The 25,297-nt window shown below is 37.5% G+C and overlaps 1 protein-coding gene across 1 annotated transcript; it reads right to left on the reverse strand.

Annotated features, from left to right (window-relative positions):
• Positions 1 to 10,645: 10,645 nt before the first annotated feature.
• Positions 10,646 to 11,245, reverse strand: LOC147487184 (uncharacterized). The gene has a single exon (XM_086573970.1). It carries the CDS (start codon positions 11,243 to 11,245, stop codon positions 10,646 to 10,648), a length of 600 nt encoding a protein of 199 aa, XP_086430096.1.
• Positions 11,246 to 25,297: the final 14,052 nt, after the last annotated feature.

Below are 25,297 nucleotides of genomic sequence, written 5' to 3' on the forward strand. Positions count from 1 at the left end.
CAACCACGCCCCCCTGCTTAGAGTGATTTGTTTCAAGCTTCAAAGTCCCCATCTTTTAGCAATTTAAGCACTTCATTGCATAAATTTGATCTGCAAATAGTCAATGGTATTACACACATACCTTTGGATCTAGTGATGAAAGGTGTTACTGAATGGGATGAATCTGTGGTAGGATTCTTTCTAGAACGCAGACTTCCTTTCCTGACGGTGAGAAATCTCTTGAGAAAACGATGGAATTTGAAAGGAGATTTTGAGATGGTTGCAGATGAAGAAATTTACTATTTCAAGTTCTCTAATGATGAAGACAAGAAGAAGGTCTTAGAAACTGGATCAGTCTATATCTCTGGTCGATGCCATTGATATCGAAGTGGTCTCAAGATATTGAAGCGAAGGAGAAATTAAAGATACAACTAATTCCCATTTGGCTTAATTTGTACAATGTACCCAAGGAATTATGGACGAGGGATGGTTTGAGTTTTCTTGCTAGTCGCATTGGAATTCCCGGTGAGTATGGATGAAGCTACTGCCACGAAGAAAAGATTGAAATATGCCGAAAGTAAGTGTGAAGGTTGAGATTTCTGCTTTGAACTCCCAACTTTCTTTGATGTTGAAATGGGGAAGGATGACATACGGAGAATTTCGTGGAATATGGTTGGATTCCTAAGATGTGTGGAACTGTAAATTTTTTGGGCATCTTACCGCAGATTGTATAAGGAAGACGAGCATTCCCCGAGGTCCGTGAATAGAGAGAAAGAAGTAGTGGTTGATCGACTCTACCACGCCTTAAAGTAGTTGCCTTAGAACCAAACCGCGGCGAGGTGGTTGTTAGTGGTAATGTTATAGTTGGTAATGCTAATGTTAATTCAGGCACTAGTGAATCAGGTGTGAATGTTGAGAATGTTGATATAGTTGAGAATCAAGACACTGAACAAGCTAATGAAGTACATGAAGTAGAGGTGGTTTTGGCAGAGGAATTAGAAGTTATGGTCAGATCTATTGTTGTCTTCGAAGCACAGCATAGAGCCATAATAGAACAAGAAGAACAAGAACTCCCTCTAGTTGTTTTTAGGGAGCCAATGGTACAAATGTCAACAAAGATAGAACCGTATATTGAAACCACACATGAGCTTACTGAAGATGGGGATCCACTTGGACACTATAGTGTGGAGCACAATGAGTATAACAATCTTGATGAGGAGATTAGAACTAGAAATTTGTCGGGAGAAGAAGTCTCTGAGGAAGAAACTATTCACTTTCAGGATAGAATTGTCTCACCAGGTCGTGAGGAAGAGAATCCATATGTTTCTAAGGAGATTGAAAGGAATAAAACCCCGGTAACAAACAGTCAAAATAAAGAGAAGCAGAATCAGAACAGCAAAAACAAAAGTGGGAAAAAGACCAGGGGTAGGCCAAAAGGTTCCAAGAACAAACATCATTATTAATGACGATAAGTCCTATAAGTATATGGAATGTAAGGGGTACTAATGAAGTGAGAAGAGCAGAAGAAATAAACAGGATGAGATTGGATAAGAAAATTAGCATTTTTGGTTTACTTGAAACAAAAGTCCGTCTTCACAAGTTTGATCACATTAGGCGAATCTGTTGCCTTCAATGGAGTTATGTGGAAAACTACGATAGAAGCCCAGCTGGTAGAATATGGATTTGTTGGGATCCCTTTCAGATTAGTGTACAAAAGTTGAGAGGAATAGATCAGTTTATACACTATAAAGTTAAGTATCTTCCCTCTAATGAAGAATACTTACTCACAGTGGTGTATGCTAGTAATAAGTTATCTGAGAGACAAGTACTTTGGAAGGATATAATGGCTATTTAGAATACAGTGTTGCTACCATGGTGTGTTGCCGGGGATTTTAATAATATTTTGGAAGCCAAGGAGAGGAGTGGTGGGGAACCTATGCACCCAAAGGAAGCTATAGATTTCAGATTATGTCTTCAAAACTCAGGGTTATCTTATTTGGCTTTTAATGGATTTTACTTTACATGGTATAATAAGTCAATCGGAAGAAACAGGATTATGACAAAGATAGATAGATGTCTGGTTAACAATCTTTAGCACATTCGATATCCTTTCACTTCTGTCGAATTCTTGCCACATGGGGTCTCGGACCACTCTCCACTTCTTTTAAGCTAGCATGACTTCAAAAGGAAACCTTCACCTTTCAGATTTTGCAATTTTTGGGTATATCAGGAAGAGTTTCAAAGTATGTTAAAGGAAGTGTGGAAACCTCTGTTTACAACAATCCAATGTATGTGTTGATACATAAACTCAAGATGTCAAAAGACAAAGTGAGACCTTGGGCTTAAAGGAAGTTCACCAACCTTTATGGACATATGGAGGATGCCAAAAATACATTACATGATGTGCAAACCATGTTGCAAACTCAACCTTATGATCCTTTTCTTGGTGAGAAGGAAAGAGTAGCACTCCAAATTTATGCTGATTTGGCGAAGGCAGTGGCCATTGATAGGGAGCAGAAATACGAGGATGAATGGATGAAGGATGGTGACAAGTGTACAACTTTCTTTTTTAATTCGATTAGAGAAAAGAGAGCAAGGAAGGGAGTTTGGTCCTTATCTGATGCACAGGGAGTTACAGTCACCGGCCAGGATGGAATTGCTCAAGTCATAGTTGATTATTATAAGCAATTGATGGGAACAGGGGTAGACCTATCAATGAGGCAGAGTTTTTATGGAATTTGCAAGTACAGAATGTGGTACCAGGAACCGTTTATGATCAGTTAGAGACTGAAGTGACTGACTCAGAAATAAAGAAGGCTCTTTTTGATATGCAAGACAATAAGACCCCAGGTCTAGATGGTTTCAATCCTTTCTTCTTCAAAGCTTGCTGGGAGACAGTAGGAGCCAATTTCACCAAAGCCATCCAAAATGTGTTTAGAACAAACAAACTACCAAGAGGAGTGAATGCTACTTTCTTATGTCTTATCCCCAAGGTAAGTAACCCCCTCTAAAGTAGAAGATTTCAGACTGATAGCTCTCTGTAATACCACATACAAATGCATCACTAAAATTCTTACAAATAGACTAAAATCCATCCTCTCTGACCTTATTCACCTACCTACCTGCCTTCATTGCGGAGAGATCTATACAAGATAACATTCTTTTATCTCATGAACTTTTGAGAGGTTACGATAGAACACATGGGCCTCCAAGGTGTTCAATCAAACTTGACATAAGAAAAGCATATGATATGGTCAGCTGGAATTCTATTTTACACATGCTTGACAGGTTTCAATTTTCGCCAAAGGTCAAAGAGTGGATAAAGTTGTGTATTTCAACACCTTCATATTCTGTTTTGGTAAATGGGACTCCAGAGGGTTTCTTTTCAGGAGGAAGAGGGTTACGACAGGGAGATCCAATGTCGCCATATTTGTTTGTGCTGGTCATGGAGATTCTGAGTTGTGTTATTGAAGAAAAGATCCATAACAAAAGTATAAAGTACCATTCAAGATGCAAGAAATCAAAAGTTTCCCACCTTATGTTCGCGGATGATGTCCTTATCTTTTGCAAAGGAGAAGTTGAATCAGTGCAAAATCTCAAAATGTGTCTCCAAGAGTTTGGCCAAGCCTCAGGCCTTCAGATAAACTCTCACAAAACCACTATTATGACTGGATCCTTAAGCATTCAAGAGTCTAAGGATCTCGCAGAATCTTTGGGAGTAGAGTTGGTGTCTCCACCTGTCAGATATCTTGGTTTGCCTATTTTCTCAGCAAGACTTGGTATCCGAGAATGTTAACCTCTTATAGATAGAGTCACTGCCAGAATTGCTGATTAGAAGTCAAAACTTCTATCTCACTCAGGAAGATTGCAATTAATCATTTCTGTCCTCAGTTCGATGCACATTTACTGGTCTCAGTCTTTCACTCTCCCTGTGACAGTGGTGGAAAAAATAGAAAAAATATGTGCCAATTTCTTGTGGAGTGGAACTGCTCATCAAAGGTGTTTACATCAAGCTAGTATCTCGACTATCTGTAAATCTAAGGAGGAAGGTGGTCTTGGGATTATGAACATGAGACTATGGAACAAAGGTGCGAGCTGTGGTCTAGTCTTCAAAGTGGCTGCAAAGGAGCAAAGTCCTTGGGTTGAATGGATATGGAAAAATCATATTCGAAACCAATTTTTTGGACAATGCAAATTCCTAGAGATTGTGCTTGGTCTTGGCGAGGAATTCTGAATAGTAGAAAAAAGGCAAAGGGACTAATCACGTACAACATAGCAAATGGAGAAGGAACACTTATCTGGCATGATCTTTGGTGTTCTCGAAGCCCACTTATTCAAGACAGTCAAGCTGCTGCAAGCCTTCAAATACCAGCGGATTCTAAGGTCAATTACCTTCTCACAAATGGGATGTAGAATGACAAGGTGGATGGTATACAAGATACTTCCTTGAAGGACTGTATAAGAAATGTAGTCATCAATGCACATCTAGATGCAGATAGAATCATCTGGAAGCCTCATCCAAGTGGCAAGTTTACAACTAATAGTGCATATCAGGCTCTAAGAACAGTGGGAAACAAAGTAAGATGGCAACGTCTGGTATGGGGAAAGATGGTGCAGCCACGACACTCCTTTACAGTGTGGCAGTTGTTTTCTAATAGTCTATCTACCCAGGATCGACTAGTATATAAGAAGGTACTTACCCACTTATCCTGTTGCCTTTGTGATCATAGTCGTGAATTCTCAAACCACCTTTTCTTTGAGTGTGAGTATTCAAAAGAAATTATAAATGGTATCAAAGCACTGTTAGGTATCACAACTGACACAAGAACCTCAAACCGAGAGTGGTCTTCTCTGTTGCGAATCTATAAAGGAAGTTCACAGGTGGTTGAAGTCTTCAAAGTATATATCTGTGCAACAGTCAATGCCATATGGAAAGAGTGAAATTCTAGGAGGTTCCAAAATAATTCTCGGCTTGCTTCAGTGGTTTTGAATAGAATCAAAAGGGAAATGAAGAATTATCAGGTACATCTAAGTTCTATGATTGATTCTCCTGAAGCTAGACTTCTATGTCAATCCATTGGAATTCAGGTCCAATACAAGACAAAGGCAACTATGTGGTGTGTGTGGGATCTTCCACAAGAGGATAGAGTGAAGCTTAACATTGATGGAGCTTTAACAGATTTGGGTGCTGGTCATGTAGGGGTTACCAGAGATAGTAGAGGAAGAGTAATTGATGCATTCTCAGGATCGGGTGGAGAACAAACAGTAATCTTCCAAGAACTAAAGACTATTAAAATTGGGCTCAGTAGATGTGTTGAGTTGGGTCAAAGAAGGGTAGAAGTTACATCGGATTCATTACTTGCTATTCAAATCCTTAACAAGACTGCGGCCCCTCCTTGGAGTTGCTTGGATATGGTAGTGCATATAGAGAGTCTATTATTAGATTTTCTTTTTTGTTCTTTTTCCCATGTATATAGAGAATGTAATAGACCTGCAGACCTCCTTGCAGGTCAAAATGTTGGATTCCTTCCTTCTTTGTTAACTGTTGGTCCTCCTCTAACAAAGGAACTACATATAATGATAGAGGAGGACGCAACTGGAACACCTTTTGTACGTTTTACTTGAGTAATATAGGTGGGGGTCTGCTTAACCCTAGCTTAACTCTAAAAAAAAAAAAAACTTGGAAGACAAGTTAGTTCCGTTTTCTCAAAACGGTATGTAGTTTCTTCCCAAGTAAGATTTCACCCCCAATATACAATTCCAAGAATCTCCTATAACAGTACTCATCATTTCCACTTTCCAAAATAACTCACAAGATAAATGCCACTTACATGCACATATGATAACCTAATTAAATATGAGTTTGATACACCTTACCTTTAAGCCAGCACGTCGTCTTAGGGTAGGACAATGTCTCTGCATAAAAAGTTAATAAGTCCTACCCTCCTGCAAAACAAAGTTAGATTTCCCAAACATAATCATTTATAGTATATATCTATTTCACTCTCACTGCAACCATCATGGGTATATATAATCTGACATAATATATTGCCAATATTAACTAACATTCATATCACACCACCATATCTATCATATCATGCTAACCATATTCATATTCTTTCGTAAGAAATTATATGCATCATATCATAATATATCACCAATCATATCTAACAACTCGCTCATACTTAAAGCTAATATTTTTCTTAAAAACCACTCATCTACTCATGAGAACGAGGAACCATATCACAACTAGGGAGTACATTCATCCATCGTGAGTATCAACTTACATAAACCACGTATACATTTCCTTGTAAGAAATTATGTACATCATAATTCATAAATTTTCATATGCAATAACTCAGTCACATGTAAAATCAATGTTTTACTTTAATATCACTCGTCTACTTATGAGAACGAGGAAAAAGTCATAACCAAGGAGTACATTCATCCCTTATAAGTATAAACTCACACAAACCACATAAACATTTCTCATAAGAAATCATATGCAATACCTCCATCACACTGAAAATCAATATTTTACTTTGCTTATTAATTATCTCGTTGACTTATTTATTAAAAGACACATCCCAACCTTTAGTTCCTACTCCACGATTTGCACTACACATATTTGCCAAATCACACATATCCGTGTGCCTCATTCACAGCGAGCACCACTACAAGACATATGTCCCAAGTGCGGATATTGCCTCCAGGAAACATATTTTCATCTTGTAAACTCATAACTTATGAGTCATAGCCATCTCTGGGCTTTCCATACACATAATCACAAAGCCTATTTTGGGCATAACAAAATATCAGGTCATTCATGGCACATTCAATGAATACCTTGGGTCATTCCCGCCACATTCAAGGAATATCCATCATAATACTAACAGGTCATTCATGGCACATTCAATGAATACCTTGGGTCATTCCCACCACATTCAAGGAATACCCATCATAATACTAACAGGTCATTCATGGCACATTCAATGAATACCTTAGGTCATTCCTGCCACATTCAAGAAATACAAACCTACATTCCCGTACACTCAAGGAATACAGCCCACTGGCAAGGCGAATGCCTTAGTTCCTCTCTAAGGCGGCTTTTCAGATGACATCAGTAGTCATAAACATTTCCTTTCATTTCTTTTCATCAAAGAGGCGTGGAGAGATCTAAAGATGTGGGTGACACATTAAATTTTCACCAAACACTTTTATACAGGATTTTAACACTCAAGAGTATATTTTTATTACAAAACAAACATCGTCTCAAACAATAGAATCATTACTAAAGATTTCCAAACATAATAACTAATCAACTCACCTCATTATCAATTATATAAATCATAGATATCAAAAGGGTCAATCAGGAATAGCGTATTAGTTAAATGTCTCGTGAATACATTTTAAACAACCACAATCACGTACAACATTAAGTACTAACATTGTACACATATAGTTATCACAATAACAAATAACCAATATATAATATATAATATCATGGCTGCACTTTTGCTCAAAGCAGCCTATGTATCCAAATCTTTTAAGATTGGAATCAAGTCTTCGTAGTTCTTATCAGCCACATAGTTAAAGTCAAAGAACAATAAGAATTCATGTTTTAAGGTTGCACACTTCATTTTCCTTTCATTCTTCAATTTTATATATATATATATATATATATATATATATATATATATATATTTAAACACAAACTTTAATGTAACATGTTACGTGATATAACATAAATCTATACTTACATTTAGTGTATATACAACAATTATACTTGGAATATAATACAAATGTGAAATTAATCAATCAAGATTCAAGACACTCGTATGTCTAAGTAAAATCATTTATCTCATTACAATAAGAAAAGTTAACTAGAGCTCCCCAAAAAGAAGACATGGTAGGCTATCTAGGTAACTTGCCAAAATAATAATGTTTCCTATAGCCATCCAAATGATACCCCACATGATTATTTGAAGACTAGGATAAGTATATTTTCTTTTTCATGTAGAACTCAAAGTCCCAATGTCATTCTATCTCGGAGTAAAAATAGTTCAAAGTTGGTAAAAATCTTAATTTTTAGTAAACTAGATTTCGGATGGACTATCTTCTGAATGACATAACGCTTTCCATATGTGTCCAAATGCATCGAGGCTTTTTGATTTAAAAAGCTAACAAACAGAAATTACTTTCTTATGTGTTACAAAAATACCCAATCTCATTCTAAATGTGCCAAAACTAGGCTCGAATACAGTGCAAAGAAACTGATTTCTAACACACTATTTTCTGCCAGTCAAACTTCCAAACGTCATAATTAATTCTACAGGCCTTCGAATGCGATGAGGCCAATTGGAATAGAAAGCAGACTTCCAGATCTTACTCTTTTATGTTTTATAAAAATTCTAACTCTCACCCTAACTATTTTAAAACTGGACTTGAACACAGTGCGTAGAAACTGATTTCTGACGCACTGTTTTCTGTCAACCAAACTTCCAGACATCATATCTACCACCACAGACCCTGGAATGCAATGAGGCTAATTTGGTTGGAAATAAGACTCAGAAAAATTGCTTTTTCATGTTTTGGTAAGAGTTTGAATTTGACCCTAACTAGGTGAAAACTCGATTCTAAACCAGGCACAGATTCTACCCAAAAACAAACTCTAACCCAAAGCCCATCTAAATTAATAGAATTTGGTCCACTTAAAATAGAAAGGACCCAGCCCACAAAAACTTAAAACCAGCCCAAAGAAACAAAAGACTTTTACTCCGGTCCAAGTCCAAAAGTCTAAACAAACTTAAGCTCACAAGTTCTATTTCTTTTTTTTTCGGCCCAAGCCCAACAAAAGAAGAAAAAAAAACATAATCGCCACCTCCTTCATCTTCCTCACCAGCTGCTCTCCTCCACCAAATCAACCACCACCCCTCTCACTCACCACCACACCAAAACCATTTGGTTTTGGTCCCCCTCAAAAACCCAACTTTCGGCCATCTTCAAAACCCAATTCCATCACTTAAAAAAAACGACCTTAGGAGCTTCAACAACACCTCTACACACCACCAAACACCACCGAAACAGTTCGGGTTTGGTTACTAACAAAAACCTCACACTTTGATATTATCAGAACTTGCTTCCCTTCACTTTCCCAAAATCGAGTTCGACGCCTTCAGAGCTTCAACAGTACCACTCGGTAGTATCCACTCAACACAAAACACTCAACACCTTACACTCAACACAATCCAATACAATCAATCCAACAAAAATAAACCCATTCAAACTTTTAAACCCCCCAATCAACAGTAATCAACAATATGTATATACATAATTTGAGTCTGTTAATATTCAAATTCTTTTTTATTTTCATAATTAAATATTTGTTTCAACTGTTACTCAAGAATAAAAACATAACCTCATGATTTCGACAGAAGTTGTAAATTATACATAAACTTATGGTTTGGACAGAATACACAAATTTTAAATAGACTATCATACGTGTCGATAATTTCAGTGAAAGATACAGTATCTACTCACCCGTGATACGCTCCGGCAGCTATCTATCAATAGATTTCCAACAAGAATCCTCCCTTCTCCTTTATGTGGAAAACTCCATTTTTATTTTCTTTTCTGTGTGTCAAAAAAATTCTACGTGTGAACTCCTTTTTGTTTTAAACCCACCCCCCCCCCCCCCCCCTGAAAAATAGGAATGAAGGTTTATCTATTTACCTATGGGGTTTCCTATCCTTAACTAATATGTATCTTATTTTTTGTTTTATTTATTCTTATTATTAAAATTAATCATATATTATAAAAATAATAAATAGAAATAGCCGGGTGTTATAGATGGATTGTTCACACAGAACCCATATGTGCTACAGTCCAAAAATGTAAGTGGGAGAGAGCGGGAACTAGAATAGTGAACTTGAACACTGATGGTACACTAACAGGCATGCAAGGAAGATGGGTAGCGACCTTAAGAGATGATCAAGGACAAATAATGGCAGCAGTGAAAGGGAAGTCTCATTTCCAGTCAATTGCATTCATTGAGTTAGAAAGACTACATCAAAGTTTGAAGTTAGCACACAAGCACAACATCAAGAAGATCAAGGCGTAAACAGATTCAACAAATGTGCTATCATTAATCAAGAACAAAAAGCAACCATGGAGAGCAAAGAAGATGATAGAAAACATAAAGAAAAAGATTACTAGTCTAGAGTCATTTGATATTACTCATATTTTTAGAGAATGTAATAGGTTAGCAGATAAATTAGCAGAGAATGTACCAAATGTTTTCTTTATTGAACTCACCCCAAGCTCATTTTCTGAAGATATAAAGAAAACAGTGTTTGAAGATGCTAATGGGGTCCCCGAGTACTTAAGGTTGTAATAATTATAATCCTTTTTTTTCCCTATGGGAAAGGGGTAGGGGACCTCTTAATTAAAAAACCCCGCTTGCCTATAAAAAAAAAGCTGGACCTCTACCCTGATATTTCGAGGTTCAGTTGATTGCTGCTGAAAGGTAGGCTAATGCATCTGCATGCCTAATATCATTCCTTGGTCTTTGCAAAATTAAGATGCACTCAAATTTTGCAACTAGAGCGCTTATAACAGCTAAATAAGCCGTCATTCGCTCATCTCGTGCTTGATATGACCCTCTAAACTAACAAGCAACTAATTTAGAATCAGTTACCATATTGATTTTCTTTGCCCCCATTTCGAGCGCTGCTCTCATTCCAAATATTGCAGCTTCATACTCGGCTTCATTATTGGAAGCAGGAAAGCAAAGTCGGACGAACCTTTCGATTCGGCTTCTGTTTGGGTCGATGATCACATAACCGATCCCAGACCCCTTCGTATTACGTGAACTATATGTATACACAACCCACGTCTTGCCCCTGGTGAAATTCTCTTCAACGGAGTCAGGTTGGTGGTTGGGAAAATCTTGCAGCCGTTCTTCCTCGAATAACTCGGGTGAAACCACAATATCTTCTACAGGGAAATCCGCCATCAGAGAGGCTAATGCATGACATTTTTCTGCAGTTCGAGGCTCATATAAGATGTAGTAAGCACTTAGATAGCTGGACCAATCAGCAAGGCGACCAGACTCTTCGGCTCGTCCGAGTGCCTTGTGAAGGGGATATTTTGTATATACTTTAACAACACGCCCCTGAAAATATGGCTTAAGCCTGCGTGCTACATGCACCAGGGCAAGCGCGATTTTCTCAATTTTAGAATATCGACTCTCTGATCCAGTTAACATTTTTCTGATGAAATATATTGGGTGCTCCTCCGGGCTTTCCACGAATAGTACTGTGCTTACTGCTATCTCAGAAGCTGCCAAATAAACTCTAATGTCTTGGCCAGTTTGCGGACTAACCAGGATGGGGGTGATACCAAGTAAGCTTTAATTTCTTTAAAAGCCATATCGCATTCTTCATTCCTAACGGAGGCACCTTTCAAAGTTTTAAAAAATGGCCTGCATCGATTTGAATACTTTGATATAAATCTATTCAGGACTGCCAAACGACCATCAAGCATCGGAATTTCCTTTTTATTCGATGGTGGTGGCATTTCGAGAATAGCCCGAATATGTTCAAGGTTTGCCTTAATACCCCATCGAGTCATCAGAAACCCTAAGAACTTTCCAGACGCTAACCCAAAAGAACATTTCGATGGGTTCAACTTCAGTTTGTATCTTACAAGCCTATCGAATACCTCTTGTAAATGTTGAAGGTGGTCGGGTGTCTCTTTGGATTTGACTACCATGTCATCTATGTAAACCTCCATAATACGCCCAATCAGATCGGAAAACATTGTATTCATCATTCTCTGATAAGTGACGCCTGTATTTTTCAAAACGAATAGCATGACTTTAAAGCAATACAAGCCTTCGTCCATGACGAATGTCGTGTGCTCTTGGTCATCCTCAAGCAGAGGTATCTGGTTATAACCAGAGGAAGTGTCCATGAATGACAAGATCTCGAATCCCGAGGTTGCATCGACTAGATCTGAGATGCGAGGTAATGGGTATGGATGCACTGGGCAAGCTTTGTTGAGGTTGGTGAAGTCAATGCAAACCCTGAGCTTTCCATTTTTCTTTGGAACCGTGACGATATTGGATACCCAAGTCGGGTATTCGACAGGCTTAATGAACCCTACTTTAACCAGTTTACCAATCTCGTCATTGACCTTCACTTTTCATTCTGGAGCCAGCCTCCTTGGTCTTTGTCTAACTGGTTTAAATCTCGGGTCAATATCGAGCCTGTGGCAAGTGACATCAGTGTCGATTCTGGGCATTTGGTCAATATTCCAGGCAAATATTTCTTGATAATCCCATAACAGGTGAATTAGAGCTCTTTTTTAGGCTGGGGATAAGCCGGCAGCGATGAAAGTAGTTTCGTGACTTTCACCTCCTATATGAACTTCTTCTAACTGATCGATCGAGGGACCTTCTTCAGAGTGTCAGGCTTCTCGAAACTGATAAGCCCAAAGTTTATGTAATTGCTATATGGCATGATCAACCTGGAGAATCGTGTTGCCCCGGACTTCGGATTTCCTTGTATCTTCTAGTGCCAAATCGTGACACTGATGTGACATCATCTGGTCACTATAGATCTTACATACACCCGTTGGCATTGGGAATTTCAACGCCTAGTGGAAGGTGGATACAACAGCCTGATTTGCATGGATCCAATCCCAACCGAAGATTGCGTTATAACAAGAACCACAATCAACCGAAAGGAAATTTATCCCAACAGATTGATGCCCAACCGTGACAGGGAGATGAACCTTTCCAATTGCATGGGCTAGTTCTCCATTAAATCCAATGATTGGATTATGGTCTTCTATGATCAGGTCCACTGATAGTTTCACTATGGAGTAAGCGCCCTGGCTACCTGAGCTTCCTATGTTGATAAGAACTTTCTACACCCTAAAGATTCCTATCCATGCAGTAATGATAACAACATCATTGTGAGGGTAATAAACCCCCTTCTCGTCATTCTCAGTGAACTTCAACTCCTGGCCTTCATAGGTTTCAGTATTGATACCTTGGTCAAAATTGAAACTATTGACCTGGTAATGATCTTGTATATGGCGGAGTTTCAAGCTAGTTTCTATCTTTTACTGACGGCGGGAGTGATAAGAGCCCAAAACTATAGTTTTAACCCTTAATATCATTACATTTAAACCAATTATGTTATTAATAATTAAGAGTTAGTACTGTTTACATGTTTTTGTATATTTAAGGTATTAGAGTCGAATATGAGAAGAAGTATGTCACTTTTGCGAGATAAAGGAGCAAAGGTTGGTTGTTAAGAAGTTCTATGTTTAAAGGCCAAGATTCAAGGAGAAAAAGCCTTTTTAAAGCCCGGTCAAAGCTGAAAAGTCAAAGTCAACGCAGGCAGAAATAGAACAGAAAAGTCAACAGAACTTCTGCAGGTCGTATCTTTGGACTCAAACCTCAGAATTGTGCCTATTATATGTCAAAACAACCGGCTCGGAAAGAGCTTTCTAATGATTTAGGCTTTGATCCAATCAGAGGAGTAAAAATGGACAAAAAGGTTGTTGTAGTAATTTCCAACAGAGAAACCCTTTTTGGACTTAAGTAATTAGGTTTTGGGCTTGATTTAAGGGCCCAAAACATGGCTCCAAAGCCCATGCACGAAATTGTAAACCTAGCCCTCTCTTATATAAAGAAGACTAAGGCATAACTCTTAAGTACCTAGGTTTTAATTCATATAGCTTATTTATTACCTTTAAGTTAGTTATTTGTTCTTCATTATTCCATTAGATTAATAAAATCCAAGTATTGTTCTTCATCATGTCTTATTCTTATTTATATATTAATGAGAGTCTAATGACTTCTAGCTAAACCTCCATTAGAGGGGTTTGATGAAACTTTAATGAAGACTTGATATGTTAGTTAAAATTATTGCATTTAAGAGTTTCACTTTAGTAGGTTAGTTGATTCACCATGAGAATGGGTTGAACTTCCTCACATGTTAATTATTAGTTGGTAGAGATTACCATGAATAATTAGGGATCAATTACTTAATCTTATTTGGTTAGGATTGCAATAATCTACACTAGCATATTAGAAATTCATCTAAGTGGAATAAAATTCCCCTAATCCCTTCTCCATATTCACATCTTAGTATCAATTTGCCATAGTACAAGTTAGAACAATTTTATTAGTTAAATTCCCATATTAGTATAATCACTATCCGGCAATCACTCTCATTCATTTTGTTAGTATCGAATAAATCATTGAAACTTATGTTTAAATAACTAGGAGTGGAACGAATTCTGACTCCCATTATTATAAGATAATTGAGAGTAGAAAGTTGATTTAAATATAGAATATCATAGCTTTTTTATTCTTAGCATAAATCATTATTCATAGGGTAAGAAGTTGTCTTTTTATTAATGATCAAATGGTGCCGCTGTCATCTTAGTTCTGTTTAAATTCGTTTCTTTTCATATTTTCGATCCTCTCGAAACCCATTAAGCCCACCCACCCTTGTTTGGTTCTGACTGTGTTTGTTTGGTGCAGAAATTTCTTTTTTTTTTTGGAATTCTACACTGAGCGCGCCCACGCCCAAAGTAGGGTATTTCCGAAGTGTGCCCGCCCTCTAAGTACTGGACATCGTGTCAGGCAAGAGTGTTCCCGCGCCCTTCTACCCCTATTTTCAAGCACGCGCGCCCCTTCTAATCCAGCCCGATATTCACAGGTTAGTTCAAACTTTCGATTGTTCAAAGTTGTTCAGTGTTTTCAACTTCTTAAATACACTGACATTGCGTATACAAGACGCTATTCAAAAGTGTAGTACGGAGGCATTCAGGTACTCCTTCTTCCACTCCTCGCCTCTTCTGTCAGAGGAGTTTTTAATTCTAGTATATCAGGGTTGTTTTGACTACTGTTAGTGGTTTGTGTTTATATTGGCCTTAGCCTTGCATGAGATTAAGGTCCGGTACTAGTAAACCATCTTCTGTTATTTATCCTAACCCTCAACGCACACGCCTATCTAGAATACCACACACTACACCTACATCAATGGCTGATAAAATAGAGACTCCTCTCTCTGAATTTTACAAGGCCCTTAACGATATCCCTAAGTTTTGCATCGTCCTTGCAGACCCAGTGGGGGATTTTTGAGTTCCCCCGAATATATTTAATTTGTTACCAATTTTTCATGGGTTGGACCATAAGAAGCCTTATCAACATATGTGTAGGATAGAACAAGTTCTTACCACATTTCATCATCCTACCGTTGGTTCAGAACAAATTAAATTGAGGGTGTTTCCTTTCACCCCCACCGATAAAGTGGCATCTTGGTTAACTGCCCAAGCGCCTAATTCTGTGGACTCATGGGCCAAACTTGTTCAATTATTCATGGAACAATTTTACCCACCATTGAAGATAGATGAATTGATATATAAGATTCACTTCTTCCTCCAGAACCCTCATGAATCCTTTTCAGAGTCCTGGAATTGTTTCACTGATCTTCTCATCGAGTGTCCACATCATAACCTTTTGAAAGATACGCTGGTTCGTGCCTTTTTCAAAGGGCTTTTACATTACCATAAGAAGGTTCTTGATATAATGAATGGGGTAGTTTTCTTACTAAAGGAGCCTCAGAGGCTTATAAGTTTTTGGAGGATCAATCTAAGCGTAATAATAAGGGGGGGGGTAATGACATCCCCGCTCCGCTAATTCTTCTTCCACAGTTAAGGCTGCCAGTATGTTTGAGGTTAAATCTGATCCTGAACTTAAAACTTTAATCGAATCTCTCACTAAAAAGGTAGAAGCTATTTCTGTTCAACAAAAGCCTACTCCTGTCATGAACGTCAACTCTGTTCCCGACTCCTATTGTCATCTAGTTTATGAACAACCATCCGCACAACTGGACAATGTTTGTTCCATTAATAGCGAACCTAACGCACCTTGGAGACAACATCCCAACTTCAGTTGGCGAAATATTCACCCAGTTGCACCTCCAGGGTTTAATAATCAAAATGTTAGGCCAGCGACCAATTACAACCAAGCTCCACTGAGACAAAGACAAGGCCAAGGTAATTATAATAATTATAATAATAATTATAATGCTAATAGAGGTATCGATCTGGTTAATAATAACTATCGCAACCCACCCGTTAATAATCAACGTGAGTTAGTTCCAGTCACATCACCTGTGGCCATTACACCTTCACAACCGAATCGTTTCGAAGCCTACAAGCAGGCTAACCAACAGATTTGACAATCCATTAATCATTCTAACCAACAGCTTTTACAATCTATTAATCATTCCATCCAACAATTAGCCCAAGAGAAAATCCAACCCAAAGGTGTGTTTCCAGGTCAAGCCATACCTAATCCTAAAATGCCAAACACAGCCTTTGAAGTAACCAGTACTACTAGTAATGAACATTTAAATGTAGGTGAGTTAAATGCCATCACCACTCTCCGTTCTGGCAGGGTGGTGGATAACGCCATAACTATGCCTGTTGTTACCCCACCTGTGGTCATTGCACCTGATAATTTACTAGATACCGATGTAGTAGCTGACGATCCTACTCCTGTAGGGGTACCAGTTAAACCTCAACCCAAGAGGAAAGCGGCCAAGGTTAAAACTCCTATTGATCCTTATGCTAAATATAGGGAGAACCAACCGTTTCCCAGAGACTAGTCATGTTACACAAGGATACAAACTTTGATGAGATCAGGGAAGTTTTTAAAAATCTAACTATAAACCTACCTTTTCATGACGCTATTAAAAAGTTACCACAACATTCTAAGTTTCTAAAAGAGTTGTGCACTACTAGGCAGAAGACCAATATACCAAAAGACGCATTTTTAACTGAACATTTCCAACTCTATCTGAATATAATGGAATCGTTAAATACAAGGACCTTGGTTGTCCTACTGTACAATGCACCTTGGGGGATACCCACACGACGACTGCGTTATTAGACCCGGGGGCGAGTGTTAACTTACTCCCATATTATCTATATAAACAAATAGGTCTACAAGAGATGCAACCAACTAAAATGACGTTGCAATTAGCTGATTGTTCTATTAAGTATCCTAAGGGTGTTGTTGAAAACATGTTAGTTAAAGTTCAAGAATTTTACTATCTAGCAGACTTCGTTATCCTAGACACAGAAGTCGTTAACGACTCTGTTCCTATTATTTTAGGGCGTCCCTTCTTGGCAACTGCCAATGCGCTCATAAACTGCCACGATGGTTCGATGTCCATGTCCTTTGGCCATTTTTCTGTTGAGGTAAATATTTTTAAAATGATGAAATAGTTACCCTATACGACTATCGATGGAGAAGTTAGCATGATCGAGAGCTTAGGTCAAGATTATTTCTACTACACATTTCATAATAATCAGATGCACCAATTCCTTTCCTTCGGAAGTTCTGACTCCGACGTTTTCGTCCCCACACTAGTCGATACCTCTCTTATGGTCGAAGACAAATATCACAATTTTGACTCCCTAGACGTCGATGAAATTGAGGAAGATTTCCTCCGACTCTTTTGCAACTCTTCTTTGCCACCTTGCGAGTCCCTCCCCATCAACATCCATTCACCCACATCACATCCTAATTTCACGCTTTCACCTTCCATCACCAATATTCACCACTTTCCACCTTTTCAAAGGAACCTTGAGTTTGCACTTGACTCTCTTGTTTCTCTTGTGCTTCATGATTATTTAAACGATCCGGACGGACATACTACCCAAGGAAAAGCCACCCTACTATTTCATTTTTTGATGTGTGCTTATACCAACCCACGCCACCAATGAGTTTTGTGATAAACCCACATTCTCATTTCTTCCATTCCTTACTTCTAAAACTTTTCCATATCCCACATATCTTCCACAGCCATCCATTTTTTCACGATCATTCACTTGGCTACCCTTTCGTCGGAGAAAACAGAAGAAATTGCATGCTAGGTTAGGTTCTAGATCTATCAATATTCACTCTCATTCTGCTATGCCACGTCATAGGACATCTTGGTGCTTGATTCTGTTAGGTGGTGCCGTCCGTGTTAATTATTTATGGACAGACCTGCAACTCTTTAGATTGTTGATATATGAAAAACTACATGTTAATACATGTTTTAGTCTAGTAAGTCTCGAGAATTTGACTTTAAAAGACCCACATTTTAAAAACAAATTTTCTAAACCATGTTTTCAAAAATTTGTTTGGGGGTGGGGTGTTTGGTCTTTCCATTCTTGAGCACTAAACTTCCTATTCTTATCCTTTCCTCGCCTCGTGGCTAGTTTTATTTTTATTATTGTTGTGTTAAGATTATTTTCCCTGTTCTTAGTAGACTTTGATTCCAAATTGTTTAGTTAAGTAGTTACTATTGAATTCTATCTTTGTTATTTTATATTTGAAGTTGTTTTAAATTTCGGCATATGCTATGTTTTGTATCGTGAAACCCACCTTTCCAACTTGTTTGGGGGTGAACTTATTTATTTTAGCAATACCTCTAATCATATCCACATGTTGTTTTATCAAAATATTATTGCCTGCTTGATAATGATTGAATTATGTGAGAATGTTGCTAATTTGGTGTAGCTAGAATTAGCAAGTGTTGTTTGGTGCAACCTCAAGGAGTAGAATGGGATGGTTGTTGTTTTAGTTTCAAGCCAAAAAGCTATTGGTTTGATTTTGGAGTTTGCATTTGGTCTGTTTCTATTTTGGATTTGGAAATTTTCTTTTTCCATCTTGTTGCCTTAACTATTTGGGCAACTTGTTGAACTTAGAAACTAGCCCTCTATAAATACAGGGGTCACTCTCAACTTCATATCACACCTCTCACTTTTCCTTTAACTTTCACTTCATAGCACTTATATTACACGGAGTGCGTGTGCCCCTTATTGTCCCTAAAAACATTGGACCTCTCATCAGACAAGAGGCCTCCGCCCCTTCCATAAGTAAAGTTAAGCACGCCCTCCCTCAAAACACTGGAAGTCAAGTCAAGCAAGAGCGCGCCAGCTCCCTCACACATGCAATCTTGAGCACGCCAGCGCCCTTCACCTCCACAGTCACTTCTAGTTCTGATTTTTTGTGGGTTCTTTTGAGGTTGTTTCCAGAAGTTCTAGAGTGTGTTTGTATGATATGAATTATCCTCGGATCATACCGGAGCAGTCATTCAAAGATTTGTTCACAAGCGACACCTATGGGTCTTGGTTCCGCGACTTGATTATAAAGGCGGGATGGCAGCATCTAATGGTAAGCTCTGATAAACTTTATTCTCCTGCACTTACTTCTTATTTCTATGACTATTGTAAGTTTTTTTTATTACAAATGTTCTCCGCCACCATTGAGGATGAAACAATAGATATAACCAAGTTCTTATTGGCATTTGTTATTGGACTTTCTATGCCTGTTGAAATCCAAGACTCATGGGGCTATTTGGTTGATAATTTCTATGCCTACAACTATGAGTTTTTACATGAGACCTATGGGGCAGGAATTTTCCGTGTAGAGGACCAGGGGCAATATAACGTAGCCCTTGGTAGCTTGTCCCTTAACGTGGACACGGTGATGTTTTTTTATCATGCTAAACATATTAGGGGAATGTCATTTTTCTTCAGCAAATGATGCCACTTGTGACGTTTTCCTTGCTCTAGCTGAGGGACGTATGCTTTATGGCCTTCCCCAGACCTTAGTGTCTAGTTTAGCCTGAGCCCATAGTATGAGGCATAAGTATCTTCTTATGTCTGTCTTAGTTTGTCGAATCATGCTATGTTTCTTTCCTGAGTTTTGTGCCCGTTTCACGGATTGGGTTGGGGTTGACATTGTGAGACCCACCAACTACATTATACATTCTTTCCGTGCAATGACTTGGCCGGGGTGGAGGCTACAACCTAATTAGGTTGCCCCTTACACCCCATCCGACCAAGTGGCGCTTAACAGGTTAGCGATTGTAAATGATAAATGGCGTAAGGCCTGGAAAATAATCATGGCGTGGTAGGATGCCAAGGAATCTCAATTCTTCATAGAAGAGGAGAACAACACATAAATGTTAGATATGAGGTAAGTTTTACTTTTTGTTCGTGTCTGTTTATGTCCCAAGCAATTTAGTTCTTGTTAACCCCATAAGGGTGGAACTCATATAGAGTTGCGTTTGTTTTTATTTATCTATAATAGTATGTTCTAAATTTGTCTTGCAGGTGCTTTTAACTTTTCATACGTTTCCATGGTATTTTCCTACCCTTCTTATTTCTATACTTTGAGGACAAAGCATGTTCTTGTTTAGGGGTGGAATAGAAACATGCGTAATTTAAAACACCTATTAGGATATATATATGTTTAATATGCACTTGTTTTCTAGTAAAAAAATTCAAAAATTCAAAAATATAAATAAAAAGTTTATGCTACACACTTAAGAATATTGGTATTGTTTCTTTCTCTATGATGATAATAGTCTAGATATTTCACGTTAGCTCTTATATTAGAATAGTTTTTAGAAATTTAGGTTAATATGTAGATAATAATCATTGCATCTTTTCATAAATATATTGCATGAGCATCTATGTTTGTATTGGCAGTAAGTTTCTGAAATCTAGGGTAGAGTACTTATTCTACAAATCATGTGAGATTATAGCCTTAAAGCCTTATATGAGTGAAATATTTGAGAAATGACACAAGGGAGAAGTAAATTCCGAATAGAGAAATCACACGTCCACTTGCTTTATCACTATACTATATCCTAAGCGAGAATTTAGGCCCTTTTTGGATCGATATAGCCAGAAATTTAAACCTATATGAAATTATTTTTTGCTAGTCGCCCCTCTGAGCCTTTCTTTAGCCTTTTCATAAACCACAAATCCTTTACCCTTTTATAAAAATAAAATAAAAATAAAATCAGCCTACCCATTTTTTGAATGAGTCTGAGAATAGAGATGGAATGAAGAATAGAAAAGCGAAAGACCTGTGAAACCAAGAATTTGTTAGTTGCTTCAAATAAGAAAAGAAAGTTTCCATCCAAAGAAAAGAAAAAGTTAGAACTCCAAAAACAGAATCAAAGGAGTCAAAAGCCAAAAGAAAAAGAAAAAGAAAATGGCTAAGGATGGAAACAAAGTGTGGAAGCAAAGTAAGAACAAGGTTTTCTCTAGTTACATAATATAAAGACTCTATTATCTCAGACTTGTCTTTTTGAATATCCATTTCCTTCCTTCTTAAACCATCTCCTAATCCCCGCAACACCTAATAAGGACCTCTAGCTCATTAGGAATATGTTAGTGTGATAGTAAATGGCAGATGCATTTGATCGACTTCGGCTTCCTTGTGTGTCATTGAGATTGTAAGGTAAAGTGTGCCCACTACGCACTGGAGTGAGCGAAACTTGAGTGGAAAAATCAGAGTGTTTTTGTCTTGACTTATTTGTGAGGACCTACTTAAGGACGCTATTCCAAAGTTTCAGAAACGGACCTGTTATTGCATTTCATAGCATAGTTCATTATATATATGTTTATCCGTAGATGATTGATTATTATGCATGTATTAGCTTAGATTTCGACTTGATTATTCTGTATTCATTGCTAGTGAGATGTATATATATCTGAGAATAAAGTAGGAAATAGTAATTTATTTTCTTAGTCGTTGTAGTATAGATGAAGTTTGTGAGTACCTTCATTGGAAAACTCTCACGAGGCTATAACTCGTCCACTAAGGAATTCCTAGTGGTTTAAGGCCTTATTGCATATGATCAATGCAATCGCACTCGGCGAAAATAGATTAGTTAAAACTCCATTTTTGGTCACTTATATAAATTTCTCATATTTGCTTGAGGACAAGTAAAATGTTGTTTGGGGGTGGTTTGATAAGAGCCCAAAACTGTAGTTTTAACCCATTAATATCATTACATATAGACTAATTATGTTATTAATAATTAAGAGTTAGTACTGTTTACGTGCTTTTGTATATTTCAGGTATTAGAGTCGAATATGAAAAGAAGTATGTCACTTTTGCGAGATAAAGGAGCAAAGGTTGGTTGCTAAAAAGTTCTATGATTAAAGGCCAAGATTCAAGGAGAAAAAGCATTTTTAAAGCCCGGTCAAAGCTGAAAAGTTAAAGTCAACACGTAGAAATAGAGCAGAAAAGTCAACAAAACTTCCGCAGGCCGTATTTTTGGACTCAAACCTCGAAATTGGGCCTATTACATGTCAAAACGACCAGCTCGGAAAGATATTTCTAATGATTTAGGCTTTTATCCAATCAGAGGAGAAAAAGTGGATGAAAAGGCTGTTACAGTAATTTCCAGCAGAGAAACCCTTTTTGGACTTAAGTAATTAGGTTTTAGGCTTGATTTAAGGGCCCAAAATATGGCTCCAAAGCCCATGCACGAAATTGTAAACCTAGCACTCTCTTATATAAAGAGGACTAAGGCATAACTCTCAAGTACCTAGGTTTTAATTCATATAGCTTATTTATTAGTTTTAAGTTAGTTGTTTGTTCTTCATTATTCCATTAGATTAATAAAATCTAAGTATTGTTCTTCATTATGTCTTCTTCTTATTTATATATTAATGATAGTCTAATGACTTCTAGCTAAACCTCCATTAGAGGGGTTTGATGAAGCTTTAATAAATACTTGATATGTTAGTTAGAATTATTGCATTTAAGAGTTTCACTCTAGTAGGTTAGTTGATTCGCCATGAGAATGGGTTGAACTTCCTCACATGCTAATTATTAGTTGGTAGAGATTGTCATGAATAATTAGGGATCAATTACTTAATCTTATTTGGTTAGTATTGCAATAATCTACACTAGCATATTAGGAATTCATCTAAGTGGAATCAAATTCCCCTAATCCCTTCTCCATATTCACATCTTAGTATCAGTTTGTCATAGTACAAGTTAGAACAATTTTATTAGTTAAATTCCCATATTAGTATAATCACTATCCATCACTCTCATTCGTTTTGTTAGTATCGAATAAATCATTGAAACTTATGCTTAAACAACTAGGAGTGGAACGAATTATGACTCCCATTTTTATAAGATAATTAAGAGTAGAAAGTTATGATTTAAATATAGAATAGCATATCTTTCTTATTCTTAGCATAAATCATTATTCATAGGGTAAGAAGTTGCCTTTTTATTAATTATTAGGGAGATGCTATCGATACGTGCGTGGCATATATCGATAATGTTGTGTTCAGCCAAGTTGATATGGGCAGACTGAGTTTTGTTTTGAAAGAACTCAGTAAGTTGTCCATCATCAATGAGGCACTGAACTTCTTTCTTTAAAGCTCTGTAATGATCTGTTTCATGGCTAATATCATTGTGATATCTGCATTTTCGATTTTTATCCCGCCTACCTGTAGGATCTTCTGGTAGCGGTCGAGCTGGCTGTAACATTTTCTTTGTTCTAATTTTTTCATGCAGGTTTGCAAGGCCAAGAGTCAAAGGAGTGTATACCTTTGCGTCTAGATTTGGGGCCTTCGTATTACTTTGAGTACTCCTCTTGAAACCTTGATTGGTAAGCTTATCCTTTCTTGAGTCCTTGGAAGAGGGATTTTTGCCATCTTTTCTCTGTCGAGACTTTTGATCATCTTCTACCCGAATGTACCCTTCAACTCGGGTGAATAAGTCAGAGAGGGTGGTGGGCGGCTTTTGAGTAAGAGAGTTGTACAGTCCATCTATCTCTGTCAAAATGTAACGCTTGATGGCTTTCCTATATTGCGAAAGCATCACTCACACCCTGAATCTCTACGTGAAGAATCCTGAACCATCATACCAAACTCTTAATTGTTTCACCTTTCTCTATGGCGAGATTGAATAGTGTGCTGGTGATAAGTGCTCAAAAAGTGCATTTTAACCTTTGATTATACCTCTTGTTTTGCCATCTTAGTGGACTAACAATGCTTGTAAGTTATGTTTTATGATTCTATAGGTGAAAAAGAGAGTTTTGTAGAATATTAGAGAAAAAGGGGTAAAACAGAGCAATTCGGAGCATTAAGGATCACATGGGAAGCCTATGGACAATCATGGAGAAGGCCTAGGAATTGAAGCTATTAATGATGCAACTTGGACCTATTTTAAAGCCTATTTGGAAGCCCAAGGCAAAAGGATTCGTTGCTTGGACCAAAGCCTGCAAAAGAGGAAAGAAAGATGGAGCAAAAGAGGAAAAATAGACTTTCGCGTCTGGGACGCAAGGATTGTGCATCCAGATGCAATCCTCGCACAAGGATCGTGCGTCCAGACATATGAACCGACACTGTAGCCACTTCTTTCACAGTTTTGGAAATGAAGTTGGACTTTGAAAGAAGTTGATTTGTATTAGGAAACAAACCACGGTTTGGGATGTTTATAGAACTCATTGTAACCCCTATAAATAGAGGGCCTAAGTGCCTCATGAAACTCACCAATTCACTTACATTCTTGTCTCCAAAACTTGAGGCAGAGAGAGATTAATAATAAAAGATTCGGTTTTCACTAGTCGAGTCTTAATAAATTAGTCTTTCTAGTCTTATATTCTTCGACTCTTCTTCTCATTCTTCATGTTCTTCCTTCTTCATGGAAGGCTACTCTTCTCCTTCAAGGGAGAAGATGAAGCCGGTGCCTAGGGTTTGATTCTTCTTATTCATGGTGTTCTTCAATCAGGTTAGTTCTTTATGTTTTTAGTTATTAGTTCTATTGCCCACACTAGAGGATGAAAATATAAAATAGGACTTATGTTTTGCAATATTAATATCATGTTAGTGTTCTTTACTTTTCTTCTAGTAGTATAGTTATTTAGAGTTAAGAAAGTATTCTTTGTGTTGCCCTAGAAGGGGTAACTTAGGGAGTGGCTGCCTAGGGGAAGTATTCTTTGTGTTTTCCTTAAGTGGTGATTCATTGAATGGCCGCCCTATTAGGAAGTACTCCTTGATGTTGCTTCCGGTAATACATTGAATGGCTGCCCAAGCTTACAAAAAAGGAAAGAAGATATTAATAGCATAAACATAGGAACAACCTTAAGTAGAGTTATTCGTTAATGATGTTTCGTCCAAGAGGGCATCGACAGTCGTTCGATTGCCTAATTGTAGTCTACTTGTGAGAACAACCATGAAACAGAAGGTCACAGATCAAAGATAGCAGTGGATTCTAATATCTTGAATTCTCTCTCCTATAAATTCTCAATAGTTTAATTAGTTTAATTTAGTTTAGCATTAGAATCTAAAATCTCTACAATCATAGTTTTTAATCCCTCAAACTCTCTTTTCAGTCCTGTCTTTCACATAACATACACTTAAAAGTGGAACGATACCTTACTCATCCTTTACTTATTGAGGGATAATTAGG

This window comes from Coptis chinensis, chromosome 7, assembly GCF_015680905.1.
Source record: "Coptis chinensis isolate HL-2020 chromosome 7, ASM1568090v1, whole genome shotgun sequence".
In the NCBI taxonomy this organism is placed as follows: domain Eukaryota; kingdom Viridiplantae; phylum Streptophyta; class Magnoliopsida; order Ranunculales; family Ranunculaceae; genus Coptis; species Coptis chinensis.